Raw genomic sequence first — 26,807 nt, 5'->3', positions numbered from 1 at the left:
CAAACTTTTTTTTTTTTTTAAAGATTTTATTTATTTATTTGAGAGAGAGAGAGAATGAGAGAGAGCACATGAGAGGGGGGAGGATCAGAGGGAGAAGCAGACTCCCTGCTGAGCAGGGAGCCTGATGCGGGACTCGATCCAGGGACTCCAGGATCATGACCTGAGCTGAAGGCAGTCGCTTAACCAACTGAGCCACCCAGGCGCCCCAGGTCAAACTATTTTTAACATTAAAATTTTTTTAAAATTTTATTTTGTTATGTTAATGACCATACATTACATCATTAGTTTTTGATGTAGTGTTCCATGATTCATTGTTTTGCATATAACACTCAGTGCTCCATTCAATATGTGCCCTCTTTAAGACCCATCACCAGGCTAACCCATCCCCCCACCCCCCTCCCCTCTAGAACCCTGAGTTTGTTTCTCAGAGTCCATAGTCTCCCATGGTTTGTCTCCCCCTCCAATTCCGCCCCCCTTCATTTTCCCCTTCCTACTATCTTCTTCTTTTTTTTTTTTTTTTTAACATATAATATATTATTTGTTTCAGAGGTACAGGTCTGTGATTCAACAGTCTTATACAATTCACAGCACTCACCATAGCACATACCCTCCCAAATGTCTATCACCCAGCCACCCCATGCCTCCCACCCCCCACCACTCCAGCAACCCTCAGTTTGTTTCCTGAGATTAAGAATTCCTCGTATCAGTGAGATCATATGATACATGTCTTTCTCTGATTGACTGATTTCGCTTAGCATAATACCCTATAGTTCTATCCACGTTGTTGCAAATGGCAAGATTTCGTGTTTTTTTGATGGCTGCATAATATTCCATTGTATATATATACCACATCTTCTTTATCCATTCATCTGTCGATGGACATCTTGGCTCTTTCCATAGTTTGGCTATTGTGGACATTGCTGCTGTAAACATCGGGGTGCACATACCCCTTCGGATCCCTACATTTTTATCTTTGGGGTAAATACCCGGTGGTGCAATTACTGGGTCATAGGGTAGCTCTATTTTCAACTTTTTGAGGAACCTCCATACTGTTTTCCTGGGTGGCTGCACCAGCTTGCATTCTTACCAACAGTGTAGGAGGGTTCCCTCTTCTCCGCATCCTCGCCAACATCTGTCATTTCCTGACTTGTTAATTTTAGCCATTCTGACTGGTGTGAGGTGGTATCTCATTGAGGTTTGCATTTGGATTTCCCTGATGCCGAGCGATGTTGAGCACTTTTTCATGTGTCTGTTGGCCATTTGGTTGTCTTCTTTGGAAAAATGTCTGTTCATGTCTTCTGCCCATTTCTTGATTGGATTATTTGTTCTTTGGGTGTTGAGTTTGATAAGTTCTTTATAGATTTTGGATACTAGCCCTTTATCTGATATGTCATTTGCAAATATCTTCTCCCATTCTGTCGGTTGTCTTTTGGTTTTGTTGACTGTTTCCTTTGCTCTGCAAAAGCTTTTTATCTTGATGAAGTCCCAATAGTTTATTTTTGCCCTTGCTTCCTTTGCTGTTCAACATGGTATTAGAAGACCTAGCCACAGCTATCAGACAACAAAAAGAAGTAAAAGGCATCCGAATTGGCAAAGAAGAAGTCAAACTCTCACTCTTTGCAGATGATATGATACTTTATGTGGAAAACCCAAAAGACCCCACCCCAAAACTGCTAGCACTCATACAGAAATTCAGTAAAGTGGCAGGATATAAAATCAATGCACAGAAATCAGTGGCATTCCTATACACGAACAACAAGACAGAAGAAAGAGAAATTAAGGAGTCGATCCCATTTACAATTGCACCCAAAACCATAAGATACCTAGGAATAAATCTAAACAAAGAGGCAAAGAATCTGTACTCAGAAAACTATAAAATACTCATTGAAGAAATTGAGGAAGACACAAAGAAATGGAAAAACATTCCATGCTCATGGATTGGAAGAACAAATATTGTGAAGATGTCAATGCTACCTAGAGCAATCTACACATTGAATGCAATCCCTATCAAAATACCATCAGCTTTTTTCAAAGCAATGGAACAAATAATCCTAAAATTTGTATGGAACCAGAAAAGACCCCGAATAGCCAGAGGAATGTTGAAAAAGAAAAGCAAAGCCGGTGGCATCACAGTTCCGGACTTCCAGCTCTATTACAAAGCTGTCATCATCAAGACAGTATGGTACTGGCACAAAAACAGACACACAGATCAATGAGAGAGCCCAGAAATGGACCCTCAACTCTATGGTCAACTAATCTTCGACAAAGCAGGAGAGAATGTCCAATGGAAAAAAGACTGTCACTTCAACAGATGGTTTTGGGAAAATTGGACAGCCACATGCAGAAGAATGAAACTGGACCATTTCCTTACACCACACACAAAAATAGACTCAAAAATGGATGAAAGACCTAAATGTGAGACAGGAGTCCATCAAAATCCTAAAGGAGGACACAGGCAGCAACCTCTTTGACCTCAGCCGCAGCAACTTCTTCCTGGAGTCTTGTTTTGAGTCATACCAACCTAAAACATTCCCTCTGATCAGGGAAGTCCCATGTGCTAATTGGCTTAGTCCTGGGTTAACACCCTTTCCCAAGCCAATTACTTGTTAAGGAGGATGAAATTAAACTGATGGCCAAATACCAATCAGACATTATTTCCAGAGCCAGAAACAGGGTCAGGCTTTCCAGAATTTAGGGTTTGAATGTAGTTTCCGGAAGAAAGTATACATAATCAGGTTTATTGAATAGATACTATGTGCCTAGTACTGTGGGACGTGCTTTATATGTAGTAACTTATTTATTACTCATCACATCTCTGTGGTATGTATTCAGTGAGGAATGTATTCAGTGAGGGTGTATGTTGGCTAGGCTATTAACAAATATTTTATATGCCTAGTTCATTCTTCCAGGTGTTACAGAAAGCGTTCTTCTGAATTTAGAACTCTTACAAGTTTTAGCCATAATCAGATACCATCTTGTATTTTGTGTGTGAGGAAATTGAATCACTGTAAGACTTGACCACTGCCACATCCAAGTCTGCCTTCCAGAGTTGAGACTAGAATGAAAAGAGCAATTTTGTGGCAGGACTGTCACCACCTACCTCTCTGGTGCTCTTGACAGGCATTGCTAACTGATCTGGTCTTTACTGATAAGTAATCATACAGTCATTTGGAGTTAACATGTCAGTTAGAACTCATCGGCCATCTTTGATCTAGAACTCAAAAGGCTAGTTTCATTACCCAGCGCTCTTTCCACTCTGCCACATGGCCATTTTCGTCCTTGGATGTTTATATTAAATTTTGTGGAAGGCAGTCAGAATTCTAAAAGAGTAGATCTTTGTCATGTGAAGAGTGTTGATTGCTTGAAGACATAGTTGATCTGAAGGTTGAAAGCTTCAGGTCTGGAGCAAATTTACCTATAGCTTATAAACACTTGAGATGTTTGGTGGATTTGTTGTTGTTGTTGTAGTTAATAGCTCAGATGCGTTTTGTAACCAATTCCTTGTTGTATCTACAAGAAGCAAAAATGAAGTTGGCCCAACTTTAAACAATATTTGTTAGATTTTGAGTGAATAAACCATCTCAATTATTAGTAGGAATTTTGACTGCATGTTTGGATGAGGGTAGATTCCATGTGAAAGATACAACTTTTTATATCCCAGGTACGTCTAAACATGCATCATTACAGACTTTGTCTTTGAAGGACCAGAATCCTCTAGTCTGTGAATTGCATGCCTGCATAGTGCCTGTTTTACTGCTGTCACATACTCATGCAGACATCACTAATCAATCACCCAATCCTTTTGAGCCTCTACTCAGCCTGAGATCTGTGGCTCAGAACTCCCAGGTAATCATTACTGGCATCCTTACTCTATGCAATACCCTCATTTTTTTTTTTTTTAAGACTTTATTAGACAGTGAGAGGGAGAGAGAGGGAGAGAGAGAGAGTGGGAATACACAAGCAGGGGGAGCCGCAGAAGGAGAAGGAAAAGTAGGCTCCCAGCTGAGCAGGGAGCCCATTGACAGCTCAATCCCAGGACCCTGGGATTGTGACCTGAGCCGAAGGCAGAGGCTTAACTGACTGAGCCACCCAGATGCCCTGTAATACTCTCATTATTAAGGACAATATAATAGGTTCCAGGGAGATCTTCAGCATCAGGATTAGAATCAGGACCTTCAATTTAGAGATTGTGCTGTTCTCTAGTTTTAACAGCTAGTCCTAAGATAGAGATCCTGTGAAATTAAATGAATAATAGTTGGTGTTAAAAAAAGTATAAAGTAGTTCCCATGTCTGGTGTTACTGTCTGATAGTATTTCTGGTGTTATGGTTAGTTATTGATATTACCTTAAAAACACACCATTGATGTGAAATGGCGGAATGAAGTTTTTATACCTAAAATTTAAAAACAAAAATTTGCCCAACTCTTTCATTACCGGGAAGGAAAATTTACATTTTCTTAACTGGTTTAAAAATTAGAATATTCCTATGAATAACATCGAACAACTTCATAATTATGCATGCATAAAAAATGAAAACACCAGAGATCAGCAATATGAATGCTTTTTAGCACTTTTTCCTTTTTTTATATATACAGCAATAAATGCACAAAAGGTAATTAAGTTCCTGGTAGTGGAGAATGCAAAAGAATCTCAAGCTAAATCCCATAAAGCTTTTTAATTAAAAAATGGAATAGTTTTAAGATGTGTTTTAGATTTGGGAGAAAAAGCATTAATTATAATATTAGGTAAAAAAATGAATACTAATATTTTTGCATTTTTGCTGTTGGTTAAAAGTAGACAATAAGATGCAGGGCAATAAGCCTGGATTCAGGTAATACTTTTAATATAAGTTCCTTGAGGGAGGCATTAATAAGCATATTTGACTAGAAACAGCACATAACATGTATATTAGTTTTGTTTTTAATTAGATTTAGACAGAATTCATTATTTTTAATGGCTTTTCATTAGTGAACAGAAACCGTTATTTGGATGTATTATATGGTAAAATAAATTCAAGGTGTATGCTTATTTTCTGCAAAGAATCTCTTAGGTATTTAAAGAAATCATTGTTTGGAACACAAATCCTAGACAGATACTTGAAATTCCTCACTTTTAGATAAAAGTATGATTTATATGCTCTAAAAGTAGCAATTTTATCTCTTTCTCAAGTCAGGTATTAATAATGAACTGTAACTAAATGAGATTGTTACTTAAATTATTTAAAAGTCTTATTGCTATATTTATATCTCTTCATATTGGGCTTTTCAAATAATATTGCTGGAAGTGGGGGTCAAAATTAGATTTTTCTCTCAGATTTTTATTTGAATTTTCTTTGAACACGATAACTTACTTTTGGTCCAAAATTTATGTATGTCCATCAAATTCTTTGGGTTACATCTGCCTTAAAGAGACACTGAATTTAAAGTGGGATCTCAGATGTGAGCCCAGATTTACAGTATTTGCTATTATTTTCACGTGGGGAATTCCGTCTGCCTTAAATAGGACAGTTGGAATTAAACTCCAGTTGTGTGATTTATTCACTTTACTGTAGAAATATGTCTTCCTGATGCTAGTCTACTGAATTGTAGCATCTCAAAATGAGAAAAATAAGTGACTTGTTAATGGTACACCAGAAAGGTAGAAGTAGGGTTCTTTTAATGCACAAATGAGCCGTAAATTAAGCTAATAGTGTTCTTCTTTAACTATAGTTTTTAAAGGTGAATTTCTCCAACTTTATAATGTTTTTATATAACGTTAAATAATGAAATATCACCCACACGCTTGGTGTGTTTTCTTCAAGTCAGTCTCTCTCTTCTTTTGGTTTTACTCAGTGGAAATTCATGCAAAGAGCTTAGGACAACAATCCCAGCATTATCTATAAACCAGTGCCCATCACCTTTATCTGTTAGGCCATAGACCTGCCCCCAAATATATAATAGTACATCCAATAAAATCTGGATATTTATTTGACTTCTGAGCAGTTTCATAAATATTTCTTCATCTTGGAGTAACCACAGGAAAATGACCCCATAGACAAAGAACAACCAGGAAATAAACATGGGTGTATTACTATTAACTGACTCAACTTCATTCAGAGCTCATGAGTTTTCCCACTCATTTCCATGTTTGGTTCTGCTACTCCAGTCTAGAATACCACCATGCAGTTTTGTTTTGTTTTGTTTTGTTTTTAACCACTCCTTAGTCTTCTTTGTTCTGTGACAAATTTTCAGTCTTTCCTGGTTGTTCATGACCTTGACATTTTTGAGGATTATCAGCCAAGTGTTTCATAGAATGTTCCTCAGTTTGGGTTTGTTTGATCTTTTCCTCATGATTAGACAGAGGCTATGGATTTTTAGAAAGAACCCCACAGAGGTGATGCACCCTTTTTACCACATCTATCAAGATGTGCATGATGGTCTGTGGCATCACAGGTGATGGTAACCTTCACCACCTGGTTAAGGTGGGATTACCAGGCTTCTCCACTGCGACGTTGCTCTTTTTCCCTTTGCCTTTTCTGTTCTTTGAAAGCTAGGCACTAAGTCCAGCTGGTGCTGGGATTAAGCTCCTCTTCCCGGAGGATCAACTGTACTTTTGACCCTCGTCCTCCAAAATGGGAAGCACCAGAGCCCAATACACTTCTTAGCATTTCAAGGAGTGACTCCCCTGAAATGTCACCTTCAAAGTCCTGCCCTTGGGGAGGTGAGGGCCCCCCCTCTCTCTTTGTGTATCACAAAATACTTGTATCCACCTGCCTTAGCCCTTAGCCCCTAGCCCCTGATTGGACTGCATATTTGTTTCCTCCATTAGATAGTCAAGTTCTTGAGGGCCTACGACATGTTTTTATGACACAAGAGCAGTGGCAGTAGGAGCACCCACCATTTACCAAGTTTTCATTGTTGGGCACTTTTTTCTTTTAAGATTTTATTTATTAATTTGAGAGAGAGAGAGAGAACAGAGGGAGAGGGAGCAGACTCCCTGCTGAGCAGAGAGCCCAACGTGGGGCTCCATCCCAGGACCCCAAGATCATGACCTGAGCTGAAGGCAGATGCTTAACCAACTGAACCACCCAGGGGCCCCATTGTTGGGCACTTCTTAAAGTACTTTCCATTGCTTATCTCATGTAATCCTCAAAACTACCCTTTGATGTGATACCACTAATTTTTCCCACTGTACAGATGAGCAGACTGAGGCTCCGGCAGCTTCAGTTGTCCAGGGGAACCCCAGGGGAACTGTGGCAGCTCCACCTGCTGGCACCCATTTCGTAGCACTGTGCCTGGTGCTGAGCCAGGTGTCAATTCCATATTTAAATGTCTACAGTGATAAACGGATTAACAAGACTGTTTTTGCTCTTTAACTGACCTTCTTTCAATAGAGAACTCTGTTAAAGCATAGAAAAAAATAAGAGAGCCTTAAAAATAATCATGCTTCACTAGAGGCGTTAAAAGCGAAGTTCTGTCACATTCCTTTCTTTAAAAAACTGTAATTGCCTTTGGTGGGCTTGTTAAATTTGCACTCAGATTCCATCATGCACATCATATACCTGCAGCTTATTTTACCTTCTCCACATTCAGACTAATTTAACGTATTAGTGATGAAAGGAAGGAGGTTGACATCCTGACTCTTGAGACCAAGGGAGTCGGGAAGACTAGGAAGAAGTCAGCAGATAAAAGTATAAAATTAAATCCAAAATAGCACTGTAGTGTCATTAGAAGACACAACTATGCAACTCTTTAATCTCGTCTTCTAATTCATGTATTTGTGCCTAAAAATATGTACTAGCAGCGCCCTGTAGGTAGGGCCCTGCTCTAGGTATAAGAATAATGCTGAACAACACAGAGAAGGAAGCTATTCTCAGAGCGTCATGAACTAATGAGGAAGACAGACATTAAATTAAGGAATAGACGACAAATTACATTAGTGATAGGACGTCCCAAGAAACACAGGCGCCCATTGCCAGGATGGTACACGACCCTTGTGTATGCCTCATGGAAGCCCTCCCTGACAAGGGTGTATTTACGATGACATCAAACCTTTATTTATTTTTTTTTTTTTAAAGATTTTATTTATTTATTTGAGACAGAGAGAATGAGAGAGAGAGAGAGAGCACATGAGAGGGGTGAGGGTCATAGGGAGAAGCAGGCTCCCTGCCGAGCAGGGAGCCCGATGCGGGACTCGATCCAGGGACTCCAGGATCATGACCTGAGCCGAAGGCAGTCGCTTAACCAACTGAGCCACCCAGGCGCCCAACATCAAACCTTTAGGCAGGAATTTTAAATGCACTCACGGAATTCATTAAAAAGAAAGTATTTTTTCATCACAGGTTGAGTGAGATTCCACTGCCACTGTTAGATTCTCTTGCAGCAAATATGTTGGCAATGTGTCTCCATTAAGATCTCGTGGCCACAAGACCCTCAACAGGTGAATGGCAGATTACTTTTGGCAGCCCAACTGCCCTGTGGTTTCTACCCTCCCGCTCCGCCCTGCCCCCTTTGAGAAGGTAGCCTTGTATGACATAGTCGCCATGTCAGAGTCGGTGAGCTGTTGGAAATGGGTCCGGCTGCCAACTGCACATATCCTGCTCATTCTAAGAAAGAGTCAGTAGGGGGAAACTGAAGTGCAAATGACTTTTCCTTCTTATTTTAGATGGGTTATGTCGTACCTGAGGGTAGAAGGCTTCTTGCTGATTGGTTTTCTTCCCAAAACTAGGTTTAACTTAACCATGGCCTTTATTTAGTGTCATGTTTTTTACTTAAAAGCATTTATTCAAACTTCTGAAAAACAAAGCATTCAATACTGTGAGATTGTACAGCTGCAAATGATTAATGATATAATTCTCAGCGCTTTATAAAGTGTCTTAACACTGAAGAGATTTATACAGTGTGGAATGGTGATGGTGCTTCGATGTGCGAATAGGTAATCAATACCTCGAAGCTTGGAAAAGTGTTCTGTTTCCTCCACTAATGACATAGGGGTTTTTGCAAGGCAAGGGTGTCTGGAGCATGAAGCACTCCAAAGAAAAATTAATTTAAAATCTGAAGTGGAAGATCAGTTTCAATTAAAATTGCACTTGAATGTACATTGGGTAGAAGTGTGAAAGCAAGCATGTAGTCGGCTTAAATCTTCAGATTGTTACCAGTGAATAAATGAATCCCACTGGTACGGACCCTGGTTATATTTTTATAGAGTGCTAAATTATATTTCACCCATGTCTAGAGGGTTTTGAGAAATAATATGAATGGAAAGTACTTTTCAGAGGTTGCAGAGTACTTTTCTTTATTAGTAGGACAATTATAAGGAGTCTGTGTTTTTACAAATGACAGCTTGCATTCTTATTTCTTTGGAATCATACATGTTTGGATTTATTTTACTGTGCATTTTTTTTCCATCGAGTATAATTTTATTGTACTAGGGAGTTTCTAAAACTCAACACACACACACACACACACACACACACACACACACACACACGATATTAAAACACTAGTTACCAGGGGCGCCTTGGTGGCTCAGTTGGTTAAGCATCTGCCTTCAGCTCAGGTCATGATCCCAGGGTCCTGGGATGGAGCCCAGCCCTGGGGCTCTCTACTCAGCAGGGAGCCTATGTCTCCCTCTCCCTTTGCCTGTGGCTCCCCGTGCTTGTGTGCTCTCTCTCTCTCTGTCAAATGAATAAATAAAATTTTGGGACGCCTGGGTGGCTCAGTTGGTTAATCATCTGCCTTCAGCTCAGGTCATAATCCTGGGGTCCTGGGATCAAGTCCTGCATTGGCCTCCCTGCTCAGTGGGGAGCCTGCTTCTCCCTCTGCTTCTGCCGCTCCCCCTGTTCATGCACTCATTCTCTCTCTCTCTGACAAATAAATAAATAAATCTTTAAAAATAAATAAATAAATAAAATCTTTTAAAAAATAAGATAAAACGTTAGTTTCCATAATTTGAACATAGAGGCTCATGAGACACATCAACAATCACTTTATTTATCTGGAAGAAAATTTAAAGAATGGACAGGAAAATCGGAGCCGTTCCTTATGTCCCCTTTCGCCTCCTTTTTTCCTTCAAATGTAATGATGCAAGATGAAGATAAAGTTTGGCTAGAATATATGCAAATGCACACTCTGTTCCTTTATGACTCATCAGAGTCTTAGGGAATTTGACCAAGAGGTGAAGAAACATGAGTGAAAAGCCCTTGATGTTTCTTCTTTTAGTAAGGAGTCTTACAGTCAAGAAAATGGTGATGTTAACTTTTTCTAGAAAGCCTTATGACACTTGTAAATGATTTTGAAAAGTGCCCTGAGGTTGCTAAACCTTTGCCAAGCAGTGAGCATGTTCTTTCTGATAGTCTCTTTTATCCTACTGTTTGGGATGAGAATTAGGGAAAATGACCCAGGCCAAGTTATTTGCCAGATAGCAAGAATATGCACCATTTTTAGGGGGTCACATCAATTGCTCTTGTAGCCTTGAAGCTTCTTCCGTTACTGAGACTGAAAAGGTGTTCTGTGATTGTCTCTTTTTTCATGGGACCATTGTTTACACCAGCTGTGAACTATATAGGCTTAGGGGGTTGGGAACATTCATGGCCTGTGTGAACATGGCAGTGGGTTGGGCACAGGTGTGTGGGCTTTTATTCAGCAGTAGGGAGACTCTGTGTCTCTGTTCCTCCGTCACACAAGGCTAGGTATAGAGTGAGGTACGAAAATACTGGTTGGTGGTGGTTTGGTCTCTTCAGATCACTTTGGCCATTCATCCTCTTCTATCTGATATGTGAAGAAGTTTACAGCTGTAAATCTTAGGAATCCATGTATATGTACATATACATATGTATACACATTATACTTTATTGATTAGGAAACCTAAAAATTGTAACGTTTAGACTTATTTCATATCTAATTCTTAAAAAGAGATGTATGTTAATCTTTCTAGTGAAGGATGTTTCCTTCAACGTGCCCTTCTGCTTTGTCATGTCAAGAAGGTTCAAGGCTGGGTGCAGAAAAATCTCAGAGCTTGTTATCAACTTAATAGACATCACCCCCAGATTATTTCATTTCCAAGTAGTGCAGACACGCGGGTGCAGTATATTTTCTCTGCCTGTGTCTGCTTGGTACCCAGTAGGATTCTGCACTGCTGCATTGTCTTTTAATCTTGCAGCATATATCCCCCCAAAGCCTGTATTTATATGAGAGCTGCATTCAGTCTGCATTTACCTTTATACCTCCATCTCCTATGCCAGGGAGGGATTGAGAAGGGGAGAGGTGAGTGCCTGAATACGCAAATTTACAAGTTCTGGCCAAACTGAAAAATCTTCCACAATTAACCAAAGGAAAACCCTGCCTCATTGCCCCGTTATTTGTAATGACTCTCATCCTGTGTTATGGTGCCTTTAATTTTTAATTTTTTTCTTTTTCCAGTTCACAGACTCCTAGGAGCTGATAAGAAAGTTGTGTTTGGTATACCATTGGTAATAACAAAACATGCAGAACAGAGGAAGGTGTTTTCTTGTGAATAAATGCTTTACTTATTTTGGAAGACTTACTTAGGATTTTTTAAAAATGAGAACAACTCTGACAGCCCTTCTGCTCAGCTTCCTTAATCTGATTACAGATAAAGTAGCAAATGTTTGATTACAAATCAAGAAGCGAAACTATCTTAAGGAACATGTCTTTTCTTCAGTCTTATCGCCCTATCAAGCAAATGGCTTGGATTCATAGTTTCAACGGACTGACATCTTTGGAGTGGGAACGTGAGGGGAAATGTACCTTCAGAGATACGGCGGTTGGCTTCCTACGTCCTGTTCATTCCATCGCTAACCCTTGGGGCATGAGGACTGAAGTATTGTTTTCTTTTAACAGGTGCCTATGGCCCTGAGCACTGGGTCACGTCTAGTGTCAGCTGCGGGGGCCGTCACCAGTCTCCCATAGACATTTTAGACCAGCATGCACGGGTCGGCGAAGAGTACCAGGAGCTGCAGCTGGATGGCTTCGACAATGAGTCTTCTAACAAAACCTGGATGAAAAACACAGGGAAAACAGGTAGACTGTGATTTTTTTACTAGTCAGCAAATAATCAATGTGGAATATTTTTGAATATCTCTAGTTTTTGCCTTACCCATGATTTGCTCCTTAAGTAGTGCATGTTGTTATGAGGAACATAGAGCTGAGTGAGAACTTTGGAATCAGCTAAATTGCTTCAAGAACCAGCCACTTGCTCCCCTAGCTGTGTGATTTGGGGCAAATTACTTAACCACTCTGTGCCTCAGGTTTTAGAAATACAATAAAGATGCATAATAAAATAATATCAGCCTCATAGGGTTGTAAGGATTTAGTGAATCCATATATGTAAAATGTTTATAGAATGGACTTTCAGAAATCTGCTCTACTCATTATGGTGGCCACTAGCCCCGTGGCTATTTAAATTTAACTATTAAGTCAGTAAGTAAGTAAGATTAAAGTTCACTCCCTCAGTTGTAATAGCCACATATCTTTTTTTGCTTTTCCCCCCGACTTTGTTAGGCTGTCTACGTGCAGTGTTTGAAAGCAGAGGATACACATTCAGATCTTTGTGGAGTTTTTTTGGAGGGAAGTTCACTTGACTTTTATTTAACATTATATAAGTTTAATATATACAATGTGATGATTTGATACATGTTTATATTGCCAAGTGATTATCATAATTAGGTTAGTTAACACTCCCATCACTTCACATCCTCAGTTCCCTCCCTCCCTCCCCCGCTTCCTTCCTTTGTTTCTTTTGATGAGAACATTTAAGACATACTTCCTTAGCAGTTTTGAAGAATAAGGTATTGTTGACTATGTAGTCCCCATGATCTACATCCCCAGAACTTACTTCTCTTAAAATGGACCCTTATATCCTTTGATCACATCTTCCCATTTACTGCATCTTCAGCCCCTGGCAACCACCATTCTACTCTTTGTTTCTATAATTTAGATTCCATATATAAGTGAGAACATAGAGTGTTTGTCTTTGTCTGACTTACTTGAGTATAATGCCCTTTAGGGCCACCCACATTGTCACAAATGGCACAGGATTTCTTTCTTTTTTATGGCTGAATAATATTCCAATATATATTTTCTTTGTCGGGTTATCAGTTGATGGGCACTCAGGTTGTTTCTATGTCTTGGCTATTATGAGTAATGCTACAGTGAACATGGGGGTGCAGATACCTCTTCAAGATAGTGATTTCATTTCCTATGCATACACACCCAGAAGTAGAATTGTGGGATCATATGGTAGTTGTATTTTTTGGTATTTTGAGGAGCTGCCATACTCTTTTCTATAGGAGCTGTACCAATTTCCATTCCCAGCAACAGTGTACAAGGGTACCCTTTTCTCCACATCCTCACCAATACTTTTTATTTCTTGTCTTCTTGATAGTAGCCATCCTCACAGGTGTGAGGTGGTATCTCATTGTGGTTTTTTTGATTTGCATTTCCCTGATGGTTAGTGACGTTGAGCACTTTCCATGTACCTATTGGCCATTTGTGTGTCTTTGGAAAAACGCCTATGGTCTTTTGCCAACTTTTAAGCAGGGTTATTTAGGGTTTTGTTGTTGTTGTTTGGGTTTGGTTTTTTTTTTGGATTTTATAGTGGGTTTTTGTTGTTTTTTGCTACTATGTTACATGAGTTCTTTACGTATTTTGGGTATTAAAATCTTTATCACATGTATAGTTTGCAAATTTTTTTTCCTATTCAATAGGTTGCCTTTTCATTTTTTAAATTGTTTCTTTTGCTGTGGAGAGAGAAGCTTTTTAGTTCAATGTGGTCTCACTTGTTTGATTTTGGTTGTGTTGCTTGTGCTTTTGGTGTTCTGTCCAAAAAATCATCGCTAAGACCCTTGTCTAGGAGATTTTACCCCATGTTTTCTTCTAGGAGTTTTGTGGTTTCAGGTCATACATTTAAGTCTTTAATTCATTTCAAGTTAATTTTTGTGAGTGATGTAAGGTAGGAGTCCAACTTCGTTCCTTTGCACATGAATATTTAGTTTTCCCAGCACCATTTATTGAAGAGACAGACTGTTCTTTCCCATTGAGTGTTCTTGGCTCTCATGTCAAATATTGGTTGATTGTATATTGTATATGTGTGGGTTTATTTCTGGGCTCTGGATTCTGTTCATTGGTCTGTGTCTGTTGTTACGCCAGTGTCACTCTGTTTTGGTTACTATAGCTTCGTGGCATAATTTGAAATGCCTGCAGCTTCATTTTTCTTTCTCAGGATTCTTTTGGCTACTCAGGGTCTTTTGTGGTTCTGTAGGAATTTTAGGATTGTTTTTACTGTTTCTGTGAAAAACGCCATTAGAATTTTGATAGGGACTGCATTGAATCTGTAGATCATGGGTAGTATTGTACTGGCCGCGTTTCAAATGCTCGGTAGCCACATATGGCCAGCAGTTACCATAGCGAGGCAGCCAGACAGAGTACATTCTATCATTGCAAAAAGTTCTGTTGGACAGTTCTGGGCCAAATGCATGAGTGGAAGTAAAATCCTTACCTCCTTGAGTTTTTACTTTAATATTTCCTATTATATTAGGGCACAGAGGAACATGTTCTCGTCCTTTTATATATCAGGCCAGCAACTTGATTCTCCCGCCTTTTTTTTTTTACCCCCATCAACCCCACTTGTCTTTTGAAATTTATTAATACAGAACATCGTATTTTCACCATTGCTAATACAAAGAGCTGCCTCCCTCTTAATCACTATTGTGCAGTTATCAGTTTCAGATTGTCCATGGAATTAGAGAACGCCTTGCTGTCCTGCGCTGTCTGATCTGAAAATAAACACAGGGGTGTTATATCTCTGCCTAGTGCTACCTGGGTTTTTATTGGTACTAAATATATTTTTTGTATCTTATTTTTTAACTCTTATAACTCTAACCCATTAAAACAAGCTCACTCTCTTTCTCTCTCTCTTTTTTGAAATGATCCCTTTGTAACCAAGGATATCACTACAAACCACTCTTCGTAATCCCTTTCAGGAGCCTGGGCTGGCCACAGCCCCCACACTGGGCTAAAATGACTTCACTGTCAGCCCTTTGGTTTCATTCTTATTATGGGTCAGAGTTGGCTTTTCTTTTTCTTTTTTCTTTCTTTCTTTCTTTTTTTTTTTTTTTGTTTAAAAACTTTATTTATTTATTTTAGAAAGAGATAGAGCCCCCACAGCCCGGGGCGGTGTGTGTGTGTGGGGTGGCACAGAGGGAGAAGGAGACAGAAACCCAAGCAGACTCCACTTTGAATGTGGAGCTGGACATGGGGATCGATCTCACAACCTTAAGATTAGACCTGAGCTGACACCAAGAGTCAGTGCTCAACCAGCTGTGCCACCCAGGCGCCTCAGAGTTGCCTTTTCTTTTACCCTAGTGGCTGCATGTGCAACTTTGGGAGGATCCATTTTCTTTCTCCAAATAAGCATTTATCTGAGATTATTCATGGCTGATTGCTTTGGGTTGCCCTGGTTTGTTCATAGAATTGCTTCTCACTCAGTCAGCACCGTGATTCCTGACTTTGGGCTCTTCTTCGTAATATTCTCATAATCAGTTCTCCTTCTTGCCTCATCACAGGCTACCCTCTCCTGTAACTTGAGTCATCCATCTGGGTAGCTGCTCGGGAAATATGTGTGACTGGTAAGGTTATCTGTACACACTTTTTCACCCCTACCTCTAGTCTCCGATGTAGATTGTACATTTATTGTTACAATTCAGAATTTCTTTACCAGTGGTCCTTCTTTGTATTTCCAATGTGAGCATCCTTTGGAGAACCGTGATGGGAATATTGACTCCCCCCGACAATCTGAATGTGGTGGGCGGGAGTGTTGTCATACTGGGTGTAATCAGATCGCGGAGCTGGGTACCATCTCAGTGCCACATTCCGGAAGCCTGCCAAAGGCAATTCGCTGGGCTCTCTGATGCGGACTTCTACTTGACTTGCAACGCTTGACAGCCTTCTGCAAAGATAACACGTTTCAGTGACAGCTTTCAGCTTGGTATCTCCAATGACAGGTTTTAGATGAGTGTGGGGTTCACCCAATGCAAGTTGATTCATGACCTTAGTCTTCCAGGAGCTGATTATCAATCTCTGTCACTGTGCTGACTTCCTGGAGTGATCCACAACTTGTTGCGTATCTGTGAGTATGTGTGCCTGGTTTTAGAGCACAGCCATCCAAATGTGAGCTCATCGCTCTCAGAAATTTCAGAAGTACACCTTTCTGAGAAGCAAGAATAAATCCCCGTTACTTCTCAAATTGTACTTACTGTAAATTGGTGACATCATCCTAGATAGACTATATCTCAGATAATCTAAGATGATTCTCTAGGACTGTTTTCTAAAAAGTGATAACCATGTATATGCAATTTCAAACAAGAACATGGAATTGTTTTCTGTTCTCTTAAGTTTCAATGTATGATGGTATAGAAACTTGGGTGCAGAAATCACCCTTTTTCTTTGCCTTTTTTTTTTTTTTAATAAGCATAGACCTAGAAACTTCTTTCATCCTGTACTTCTTAAAATGCTAAAGGAGTTCATGAATTTTCCAGTATTTTGGAGAAATGAAGATTCAGTGGCTTTGTTATTATGCATGGATCATATAAATTCAACTGAACAACAGTATACATATAGTTCAGGGTGCTGTGTCTAAATTAAGGGTGAGGATTGATAATATCCCCAGTGAATAGTGTTGATAGATAACTTAGAAAAACACACATATCATCAGCCCTAACTGAAGATGAAATGGACCTATAGGGCCTCAACCGGGGAAGGAAGAGACCTCAGAGTATGAGGAGAAAGTGGCCAGCAGAGGAAAAGCACCAAGTGCTAGAAAAGTCCGAAGATGAAATCCTGGCATGCAAAAACATGCCACAGGAAAGCCTCCACAATTCAGATAATGCATTCATCAATGCATTATCTTTTCATTCTACAAAAATGAAAGAAAGGAAAAATAACTTTAGATGAAATCAAATGAGAATTCACAATTCAGTCCTGATCCCAGTATAGCTGTGGGAAGACAAATGCTGCAGAGCCCAAGACCCACGGTAAAGGCCCAGGGAAGAAGCCGAGAATCAAAGAAGAGGCAGAGAAAGAATGAAATTCTTCGCTGGGGAAAAAGGACCCATGACAGACTCCCAAATATCAGAGGCCAAGTTCTTCACTACTCCTAGTAAATCTGCAAGAAAAGCTCCCCACGCTCCAGAAACCTGGCCCAGAAAACCCAAAGTTCCCCAGTCGACCTAAAATCAGAGAGTCAACCAGAAGGAAACATCCAAACTCCCTGAAGAGCTTTTTAAAAATACCCAGGTCCTGACCCCTGTTGCAGCCTTCTCCAAAAGTGAGCCCCGGACTTAAGTGCTTTTTTAAAAGCCTTGACAAGTTTTACGGGTGTATGTTCGTGGGTATAAGAACCTGTACTTTGAAGTAAATCCATTTTTTAAAAATAGTTTTTCTGTGTATTTTCTAATAGAGGAAAAACACAATGCTTCTCATGGTTTTATTATTATTAAAGTATAACATTTGCTTCTGAGTAAACTGTTGGCATTCCAGAAAAATTTTTAAAAATACAAAACATGCATATCATTGAACTATGGTTTTGCCACATGTTACTTTTTTGAGGAACTGGACAAAGGGGACACAGGACCATTGTATTATCTCTTACAACTGCACGTGAATCTATAATTACCAGAAAAATTAAAAGATTAATTAAAGAAAAGCACCACATAAGCCACATGGTCTTTCTTTGTTGCAATTCTTCATTTTATATTTATCTTGGATACCTAGATGAAGAAAAAAACTTCCTTTTCCTTCTCCATTAAAATTTTTAAGCAACACATGTTTTTTCTCCAAAAGTCCTTTTTTGAAATTTGTTCTTCCAGAAAATAAATTCAGTAGAGAGTATTTTTTGTGATGGAAATTTACAGGTCACTTATCTGTAAAATAGACTGTCTTTTGGATATTAAAATATGAATATAGAAAGTTAATATTTAAAGCAGCCTATTACATACAGACGGTAACTTTCCCATAAAACAGTTCTAATGTTCATATCTGTCTTAACCCCCTGAGAGTGCTATATATCCAAACCAGCATAATCAATAGAGCAAGTTAGTTGTACGTAGCCCACTTCTCGAAAGTTGTCTAAAATATCTTTATAAGACAGATAGCATCTCTCTTTTTCTTCCTGAGGAACCATAACTGTCTGCGGTGCCACTTCTCATTTGATTTCATCTTAGTTATTTCCCTTTCTTTCATTTTTGTAGAATGAAAAGATAATGCATTCGTCAAGAACATTTCAAGATAATCTTGCTGTTCCTAGCATTAGCTTCTAGCTAAATGATCAGAATTTAAGACTTAGACGGTGCTTCTGATGTATGTTAATAAGCCATGGGCTCCTATGAATTTTAACTGTTTGGAGGGCTTTTGGTGTTTCACTACTTGTTCTTTCCTCCCACACCAAGGACAAATAGTAAAGACATTTGTCATCATGCATTCATTTACTTCCATTTTCCCACTTTATATTTGTTCACTATGTGCTTTTTTCTTTGCCTACATTCTTTTCTGTTTGTCTGCATATGCCACCGTGCCTGGCATCGATGGATTCAGGAAATCGTTGTTAAATTAATAAAAGAAGATAGATTGCAATAGGCCAAGTATGGAAGCAGCCCAAGTGTCCATTGATAGATGAACAGATAAAGAAGAGGTGGTATATATATACAATGGAATATTATTCAGCCATAAAAAAGAATGAAATCTTACCATTAACAACACGGGTGGAGCTAGAGAGTATAATGCTAAATAAAATAAGTCAGAGAAAGACAGATACCATATGATCTCACTCATTTTTGGAATTTAAGAAACAAAACAAATGAACAAAGAAAGAGACAAATCAAGAAACAGACTCTTGACCTCCCGGGCTGGTGGAGGGGTGGGGGTGGAGGTGGCAAGTTAAATAGGTGATGGGGATTAAGAGCACACTTACAATGAGCAGTGAGTCATGCATAGAATTGTTGAATCACCTGAAACTAATATAATTCTGTATGTTGACTAGCTGGAATTAAGATAAAAACTTGAAAAATAAAATTTTTCCTATTTCAGAGGTCCAGATTCTTGGGTTCTTTCATCCTGTTACTCTTCAGTCTTGCCTGAACTCTGGAATTCAAGTCAGAGCTATTTCACTGGGTCTGTCTTTACCTAGATACACTACAAGCTCTTTTTCATGTTTGCTCAGCTCCATTTCTTTTCTCTGAATCCCACAGCCCCAGCCCCTATGGTAAAACTAGTTTTGGGGGAGACGGAAGCCAATTATATTCCAATTACATAACCAATGATAATGGGAAAACCAGTGCTATTTTACGTGAGGAGACTTTTTTTTTTTTAAGATTTTATTTATTTATTTGACAGAGAGAGACCCAGCGAGAGAGGGAACACAAGCAGGAGGAGGGGGAGAGGGAGAAGCAGGCTCCCCGTGGAGCAGGGAGCCCGATGTGGGACTCGATCCCAGGACCCTGGAATCATGACCTGAGCCGAAGGCAGACGCTTAATGACTGAGCCACCCAGGCGCCCCTACGTGGGGAGACTTAAGTAAATTTTGAAGTTTGAGGGTCATTTTTGAAACCTGTCTTTCTTTTTTAGGGCACAGGACTCTGCTAGATTAACATATGTCGTATCTTGTATGATTGAAGGGTCAGCTTACCCACTTTGTTCATCCTGCTCAGGTTAGCAGTGAGTTAACTGAGACCCAGGGTCATCCCGTGACTTGACAGCTCTCTAATATCTGAGGCTATCCCAGCTTAACATGTCCAGTCTGTCTGTAGCAGATGACGGCAGTAACCTCCCAACTTCTGCTCCTACCAGCTAGTGTTGCTTTCTTTCCGGGCCTTCTTCACTTAGTAGCCAGAATAATTTTATCTCCTAAATCTGACCATGTGTGTCTTTCTGTCTCACCCTCTTTCTTTCTTGTTCTAACTTTCAGCCATATCAAGGACTTTCCATTTCTCCTGGGGATAAAGACAGATTGATCACTGTCCCTGCCTCATTCCCCAGCTTCTGTGTCACACACCCTGCTGTCTGGGCGCCAACCACCCTGGCTTCCTCTTACTTACTCCCACTACCGCAGGGCCTTTGCATGAGCTTCTTTTTCCTGCTCCCCTCTTGTCAGCACTTCCCAGGGTTGCTCCTTTAACTCTCAGCTCATGTAATTTCATCAGTCCTTGAAGATACACTCTCCTCTTCTCCTGTCTGGGCTTGGATTCTCACCTGTTACCACTTGTCCCAATCGCCAGGCTGTTTTTGCCGTTTAGTTCCAGGGCCTATCTTTCCCACCAACTGTGCCCTCCATGAAGGCAAGAGCTATGCCTGATTTATTAACCTTTTCTTCCCCAGTCATAAGTTGGTCAATATTTGAAGAAATAAATGCCAGTGTTAAGCTCATGTTTCTTGACTTCAGACCAGAACATTTCCCTTTTACCAAGGGCCCAAAGCATCCCCTAATGGACACCTGTATTGTGGGTGGTCGGGGTGGGGGGTGGGGGCGGATCCCACCATTAAGATCCAATCATAGTGGTCTTTTCTCATTTTATAGTGTTAAAAATTGGTTGGGGATAGTGGAAGGAAGATAGCAAGCAGCTAGTTTCCCTCCCATCCATTTTTATTTAACTTTTGGCACCTACTGCTGTTTACTCAGATTTTGGTGTGAACATTTGCTTTAGCCCAGCATCATATAGACATGTTGAGTTTAATTTATAAACAGTGGGTGGATGTCCTGCAAACAGTGCCGTGGATGCCAGGTCCTCGGTTATCCCTTCGAGCTCCGGAGAAAACTAATGTGACTCCCACCTGTCCCCTCTCCCTCTGCATAGCCTGGGGTATTGTTATCTTCTGGGGAGACTCAGACACAAGTGGCTCCTCTCCCTAGGATGATAAACTTTATAAACAACACTTATGCAGTTATGCAGTGTCATCTTTATGCTCTAACGTCATATAGCAATTACTGTTGTAAGCATTCTTCGTTTGTCATTCCTGTGATCTCCTAGCAAACCCGTGAGGCTACTGTGGTATTATTCCAGTTGTACCGAACAGGAACTGGGGCACCAAGAAATATAATGCCTTTCCCACGGTTGGAGTGTGACAGATGGTGGTAGTCAAATTCAGACTCAGCGGGCTGCAGGGTCTGGCTCCATATCTGCACCCATGCTCTGCATTTTACTTCCTGTCTCAGGAGGGTGTAGACCCTGAAGCCCAAGGTGGCTCCTGCCGTGGACTGTGAACTCTAGGTTAAGAAACTCAGAATTTGGAGCCTTAGCTCCTTCCACTCCCTTCATTGTTCTGCTGTGATTCCATCCCAGTCCCCAGTAACAGTTCAACAACCAGAGGGCCTTGTTCTGGAAAGTCCACTCCCATGTACCTTTCCTGCTTACCCCTCCTTTCCTATCAGTCTCCATTTGTTAGCTCTTGCTGGCTACCTTCCTAATTGTCTCCTAATCCAGATTCAACTTACTTCTATTCTTTTAAAATTGAAATTGAAATTCATTACTCCCAGCGTGGAGCCCAACGCAGGGCTTGAACTCACAACCCTGAGGTTAAAACCTGAGCTGAGATCAGGAGTTGGACGCTCAACTGATTGACCCACCCAGGTGCCCCTTTATTATTATTATAGTATTATCTACTTACTGTTTTTTCTTTCAACTGGCTCTCTTTATTTTAATTAAAGGAATTGATTATAAAGGAAAACTTTTTACCAACACCTTAATAGGAAGACCCGTGCTATTTGACATGGATAGACTAATATAAGCATGTATGTCTGTGATCTGTGAAAATAAATGAAATTACCGAAGTTATTAAATTTAGCATAATACTCTTGGGTACAAGGGGGAAATGAATGAATATCAGGGAAGTGTGGAAAGCATATTAGCACTGAACTGAGACATTTTTCCCCCCTTGATGTGACCAAAGCATAGAAAGAATCAAGAAGAGGAAATACCCTTTTACTCTGTGTTGTAATAAATTCAAAGCACTACTCAGCACTTATGATCTCTCTCAAGTATTGCTGTGGTGTCTGTCCTAGGACACTTCATTTTGTGGGGAAATCAGTATTGCTTTAAAATGGAACTTGACGGACTCCTGGGTGGCTCAGTCAGTTAAGCATCTGCCTTTAGCTCAGGTCATGATCCCAGGGTCCTGGGATGGAGCCCCAAGTCTGTCATGCTTCCTGCTCAGCGGGGAGTCTGCTTCTCCCTCTGCCACTCCCCCAACCCCTCCCCCTGCTTGTGCTCTCTCTCTCTCTCTCTCATAAATAAGTAAAATCTTTTTTTAAAAAAATGCAACTCTATCTGAAAAAGGAGAGGTCTAAGGGCCTTGCCATTTAGACCCTGTTAGTGCCATGTGAACAGGGGTGGAGACTGAGGCACAAAGAAGTCAGGTATCTTAACCAAGGTCATACTGCTCTAAAGTAATCAGAACTGGATTCCAACCCAGGTCTGTCCATCTTCTGAGCTCTTGGCTTTTAATATATTCTGTATTCTGTGGGAAGTACCTTTATTTTGTTTTCAAACAGCTCTGTGTCATCAGTGGTCATCAGAAAATGGTTACATGATAGCTGGGAAAGTTTTCACTTCCCAGTTTTGTAGGTAAACAAAAATAGAAGCCACGTTCAGAAGGGGGAGTATGAACACGGAGCGTGCTGTGTGCTCTAGTGAGGAATACAGTAAAATGAAAAATGAGATTAATGTTTCAGATTGTACAGTTCCCTAATTACGCTTTTAATTATACATATAAAACAAGTAAAATGACCCCTGACAGAGACATAAATGATTTAGGTAAAATCAAATATTTATAAGATGCTGCTGAGTCCCTGGGTATATATTGTAACAGATGCACTCAAAATGCTTTGCCTTCATCCTTCGGATGCAAAGTGTTATGTATAGAATTTATAACAGGATGAGAGTAATCAACAGTATTTAAGACACTACTGAGCTAATTCATAGGTATTTTGGCTTTAGAACTAAAGACATATGATTGGTTTAATATATTTTATCTTATAAAATATCATACTGTGTTTTAAGGATCGCCAAATTACAACCCCTGCTTGTTTCTGCGTTCTTAATGGTTGAAAAAAAAAAAAATCAAAGCTAGATTAAGATTCCATGACACATGAAAATTATATCCATATTTTAGTTTGGATAGTTTTATTGGAGCGTTCATTTACATTTTGTGTTTGGCAGCCTCAGTGCTACAGAGACTAGGTTGGGTTGTAGCAACTGGGATCCTACGGTCCACAGAGCCTTAAATAGTTACTATCTTGCCCTTCACGGAGAACATTGCCAACCCCTGCTAAAACATGCCTAGCACACAGCAAAGATGAAACAGCGCCATAGCATGTTTAATTGGCGCAAGAAATACTTGCTTTGACTTCATTTCATCTCTTAATTTGCTGTCCCACTAATTAAACATTCACTGTATATTTTTTTTCAGAAATTGGAGAAAAACTGTCTTTTGAATGCAATAAAAAGGGATTTATACGAGCAGGGTTCCTTTACTTGCTTTTAATGCTTCCTTTATATAGAGGATTACTGAAACTAATTGCACTGTTTTAGAGATGGGTCATTAGCCTAGTCCCTATCTTTTATGGAGACCTAATTTTTATGCAGGATTTCTCTCTAAAGCTCGAACTGTGATCTCTTTAGGAAGAAGAGACAGTGATGATACAAGAGCTTTTCTGTGGTTTACACAAAATTGGCTGTTGATCACAAACCATGAAGTATATTGGTTGACATCTTACCCATATTTAGCAGCCAATAAGTGTTTGTTGAACGAATGCATGAATTCACTTTAGAAAACAAACAAAAAAAGGGAATGTATCACTTATAAGATAAAATCTGTTTGTTATGCATTTGGATACTGCATTCCTTTTGGGAAGATAATTGTTATGCTAGTATAAATCCAAGTTATTTGTTCTCAACGTCTCTTTCCTGTGTTTCAGGAGGGGAATGTTTTTGAAAGTTAGGGTTTAAATTGACTAAGTTTCCCTATGTCTTGGAATTCTCAGGGGTTCTTTTGGATGGGCTAAGTAAAATTTTCCTATACATGGAATAAAACAGAATATTAAATTAGATCTCGTTATCTGCAATTATTTGAATGACTTAATGAATAAAATTTTGCCAGCATTTTCCTGGGCACCATTTTCAAACACCATGAATGCAACCCCCACCTTGGTCGTATGCCCACTGATACTGCCTTAAAATTGGAAGAACCTGCAAATTTTATTTCCTGATATCTTTGCGTAAGCTTTCTAATCAAAGAAACGTGCCTCTCACATCTGGCTTATCATATGTTTTTCCCATCTCATTTCAGACCTTGAACCCTGGGGTAGCCCCAGGAGTCAGTGTTTACAAAAAGAAAAATCTCCCTCTCCAGATTGTTTTGGTCATCGGGCAGACTTAGGAGACCCCGATTCAGAGCATCTTACTCTGACTGTCTCCATTCTTTTTCTTTCTTTTTTTTTTTTTTTCCATCTGTGAAATGGATAAGAAATTTTGAGATCATTCCCTGGGAATTTTCATGATTTAGAGTGAGCTGGAGCTTGACAACATTCTGCAGCTAGATTGTGCTAATTTATTCAAACTAGTGTTTTTGAGTTGTTTTTTAAACAGGAACGTGAGGAAATAACTCACATCATGTAAGCCTGAACTTCATTTGAAGCAACGGAGGAAGTCGTTCGGTTTTCCTGTGGAGACTCACCTTGTTCCCTCCCCTTCCATCTTATACAGTTGCCATCCTCCTAAAGGACGACTACTTTGTCAGTGGTGCCGGCCTGCCTGGCAGATTCAAAGCCGAGAAGGTGGAATTTCACTGGGGACACAGCAATGGTTCTGCGGGCTCTGAACACAGCATCAACGGCAGGCGCTTTCCTGTGGAGGTGAGAACACATCGAGATGTCAAGTGTGGCCCTTCTTTGGGTCCTCACATTAATGAGATGCTTCCTCTTTACCCCCAGTGACTTCGCACATCAAACTTGTACCGTCCATACCTTTGTCCCTGGAAATCCTTGATACACAGCTTGATGGGTGTTATTTTCCTCCTCAAGCTTCTCACCTTTGTTTAAGTGGAGAAGCATGGGGAAGTCAGGGGCATCATGGTCTGAGTAGACTCACCCCTGGCCAAGGATTTTCAACCATTTGTTTCATTTGACACAATTCCTTTACTCTTGTTTCTGAAGTCCCACTTTTTAAAGCTGAAATTCTGTATGAAACTCAGGTGACTGTTTTCAACCTTTTCTAGAAAAGAGAAAAGTTACTTGGTACATGAAGAGGCATCTCAGAACCTTCTCTCAGTGGGGAAGCTGTTGTAAGGTTTGTTTGCTCCTGCCAGTTGTCGAGAAAGAGGCTGTGGCCATTGGTGGTGTGACTCTCGGTTAACATTGCTGGGATCAATGGTGACATTTTGCCTTTCTTGTGTCAGTTTTCTCAAAGATCCATGCTGCTAGACAGAAGAAAGGTGTGGGTATAGGAGATGGTTTGTATCTTTTTGGTAAGGGAGGGAGGGAGAGAGCAAGACTCTAAACTCCTTCATTAATGTTGGGTGGGGGCAGCACACCCTTTCCATTGCTAACCTTATTTTTACCTTTCATCATCATCAGGATGTGGATATTCTTTTGTTGGGGCACACAAGTTTGTTAGGTTGTTTGGTTCTCTAATGTGGTAAGCTTGACAAATTTGAGGAAGAACTGAATGGGTGTGCCTTCTAGCCTATGATTGGACTCAAACATGGAACAGCAACTCTTAGTGTTTTATAACTTCTAAGTAAGTCATGACCTACTCTGATTATCTGAGCAATACTTGAGATCCCCTCCATATAGGGAAAATACACGGATATACACACAGATTTGCACATAGTTTATAGGGTTTCATCATTCACCCTACCTCCTCAAGCCCATTTATGGACCATTTAGGCATCCCTGAAGCATAAGTGAAGAATCCTTTCAAGATGAGAAAATCAGTAGTATTTCTTTGTTTAGAGATGCCTATATTCACATTAAATTTATTTCTTATCTGTGATTGCTGAAGAAACCAGAGATAACTATTCTGAGAAAATGCTTCACATTTTTTCTTGTTCAGCTGACAAATTCCCGGTACTAAGATTCTTCTGTCTGTGGGACTTGTACTAGTTACACTATTTAAAGGTCTCCTGAGTAGGGTTTTTTCTAATGGGTTCTCCTCCTCCTTTTGTACTGAATGAATCACTTCTTAGAGTTCTTAGCTTTATTGGTACTTGGAAAACTTGATTCCTAGAAGCAAAATGATACCATCTTTTTCAAGTTTAGGGTTTCCCTTCTGTTCTTGCTGACTGGTTCCCATTGGCAGTGTGAGTTGAAGAGATAGTTTGTGTCCAGCTAGTTTTTCTTGAAAGCCTCTTTATCTCAGAATTGGGCTGCCATTTGTTCATCTAGTGTTGTTCAAACAAAAGACCTGTGCTTTGAAAGATTGGAAACTGATTTTGGCAATTGCCTTGGTAAAGAAGAGCTCTAGAGGTGGGAACTGGGAACTTTTGCCTCATTCTTAATTACATCCCTTAATGTGGTGACGGGCCTGTCTCCTCCTCTTATTCCATTCATATTTGGAGAAATGCATAGACTAGATGCATATTCTTTCTAAAAGTTACTACTTTAAATGAATATTTCACTTTTCTTTTACTCAGAGTGCCCTGAAATTCAGAAGCTAATTAGAAATGGCAGCTACAATGCACAGACTTATTGTTCAACCAAGTTGTTTGAATTTATTTCTTTTAAGTAAGGTCAGATGGTAAGACTGCCTGTATTAATTGGGCTCCT

General features: G+C 39.9%; 1 protein-coding gene across 3 annotated transcripts in view; it reads left to right on the top strand.

The window, feature by feature from the left end:
• The window catches only part of PTPRG (protein tyrosine phosphatase receptor type G), a 689,740-nt gene that overhangs the window by 390,701 nt on the left and 272,232 nt on the right, over positions 1-26,807 (top strand). For all 3 annotated transcript variants that reach the window (XM_078076474.1, XM_078076466.1, XM_078076463.1), the window contains exons 3-4: positions 11,840-12,019; positions 24,748-24,896. In XM_078076474.1, coding sequence (XP_077932600.1) covers positions 11,840-12,019; positions 24,748-24,896 — 329 coding nt within the window. The remainder of the gene's footprint in view (positions 1-11,839; positions 12,020-24,747; positions 24,897-26,807) is intronic.

The sequence above is a fragment of the Halichoerus grypus genome, chromosome 1 (genome assembly GCF_964656455.1).
Source record: "Halichoerus grypus chromosome 1, mHalGry1.hap1.1, whole genome shotgun sequence".
NCBI lineage: Eukaryota > Metazoa > Chordata > Mammalia > Carnivora > Phocidae > Halichoerus > Halichoerus grypus.
Note: the sequence above shows the minus strand (reverse complement) of the source record. Positions and strands in the feature narration are given on the sequence as shown.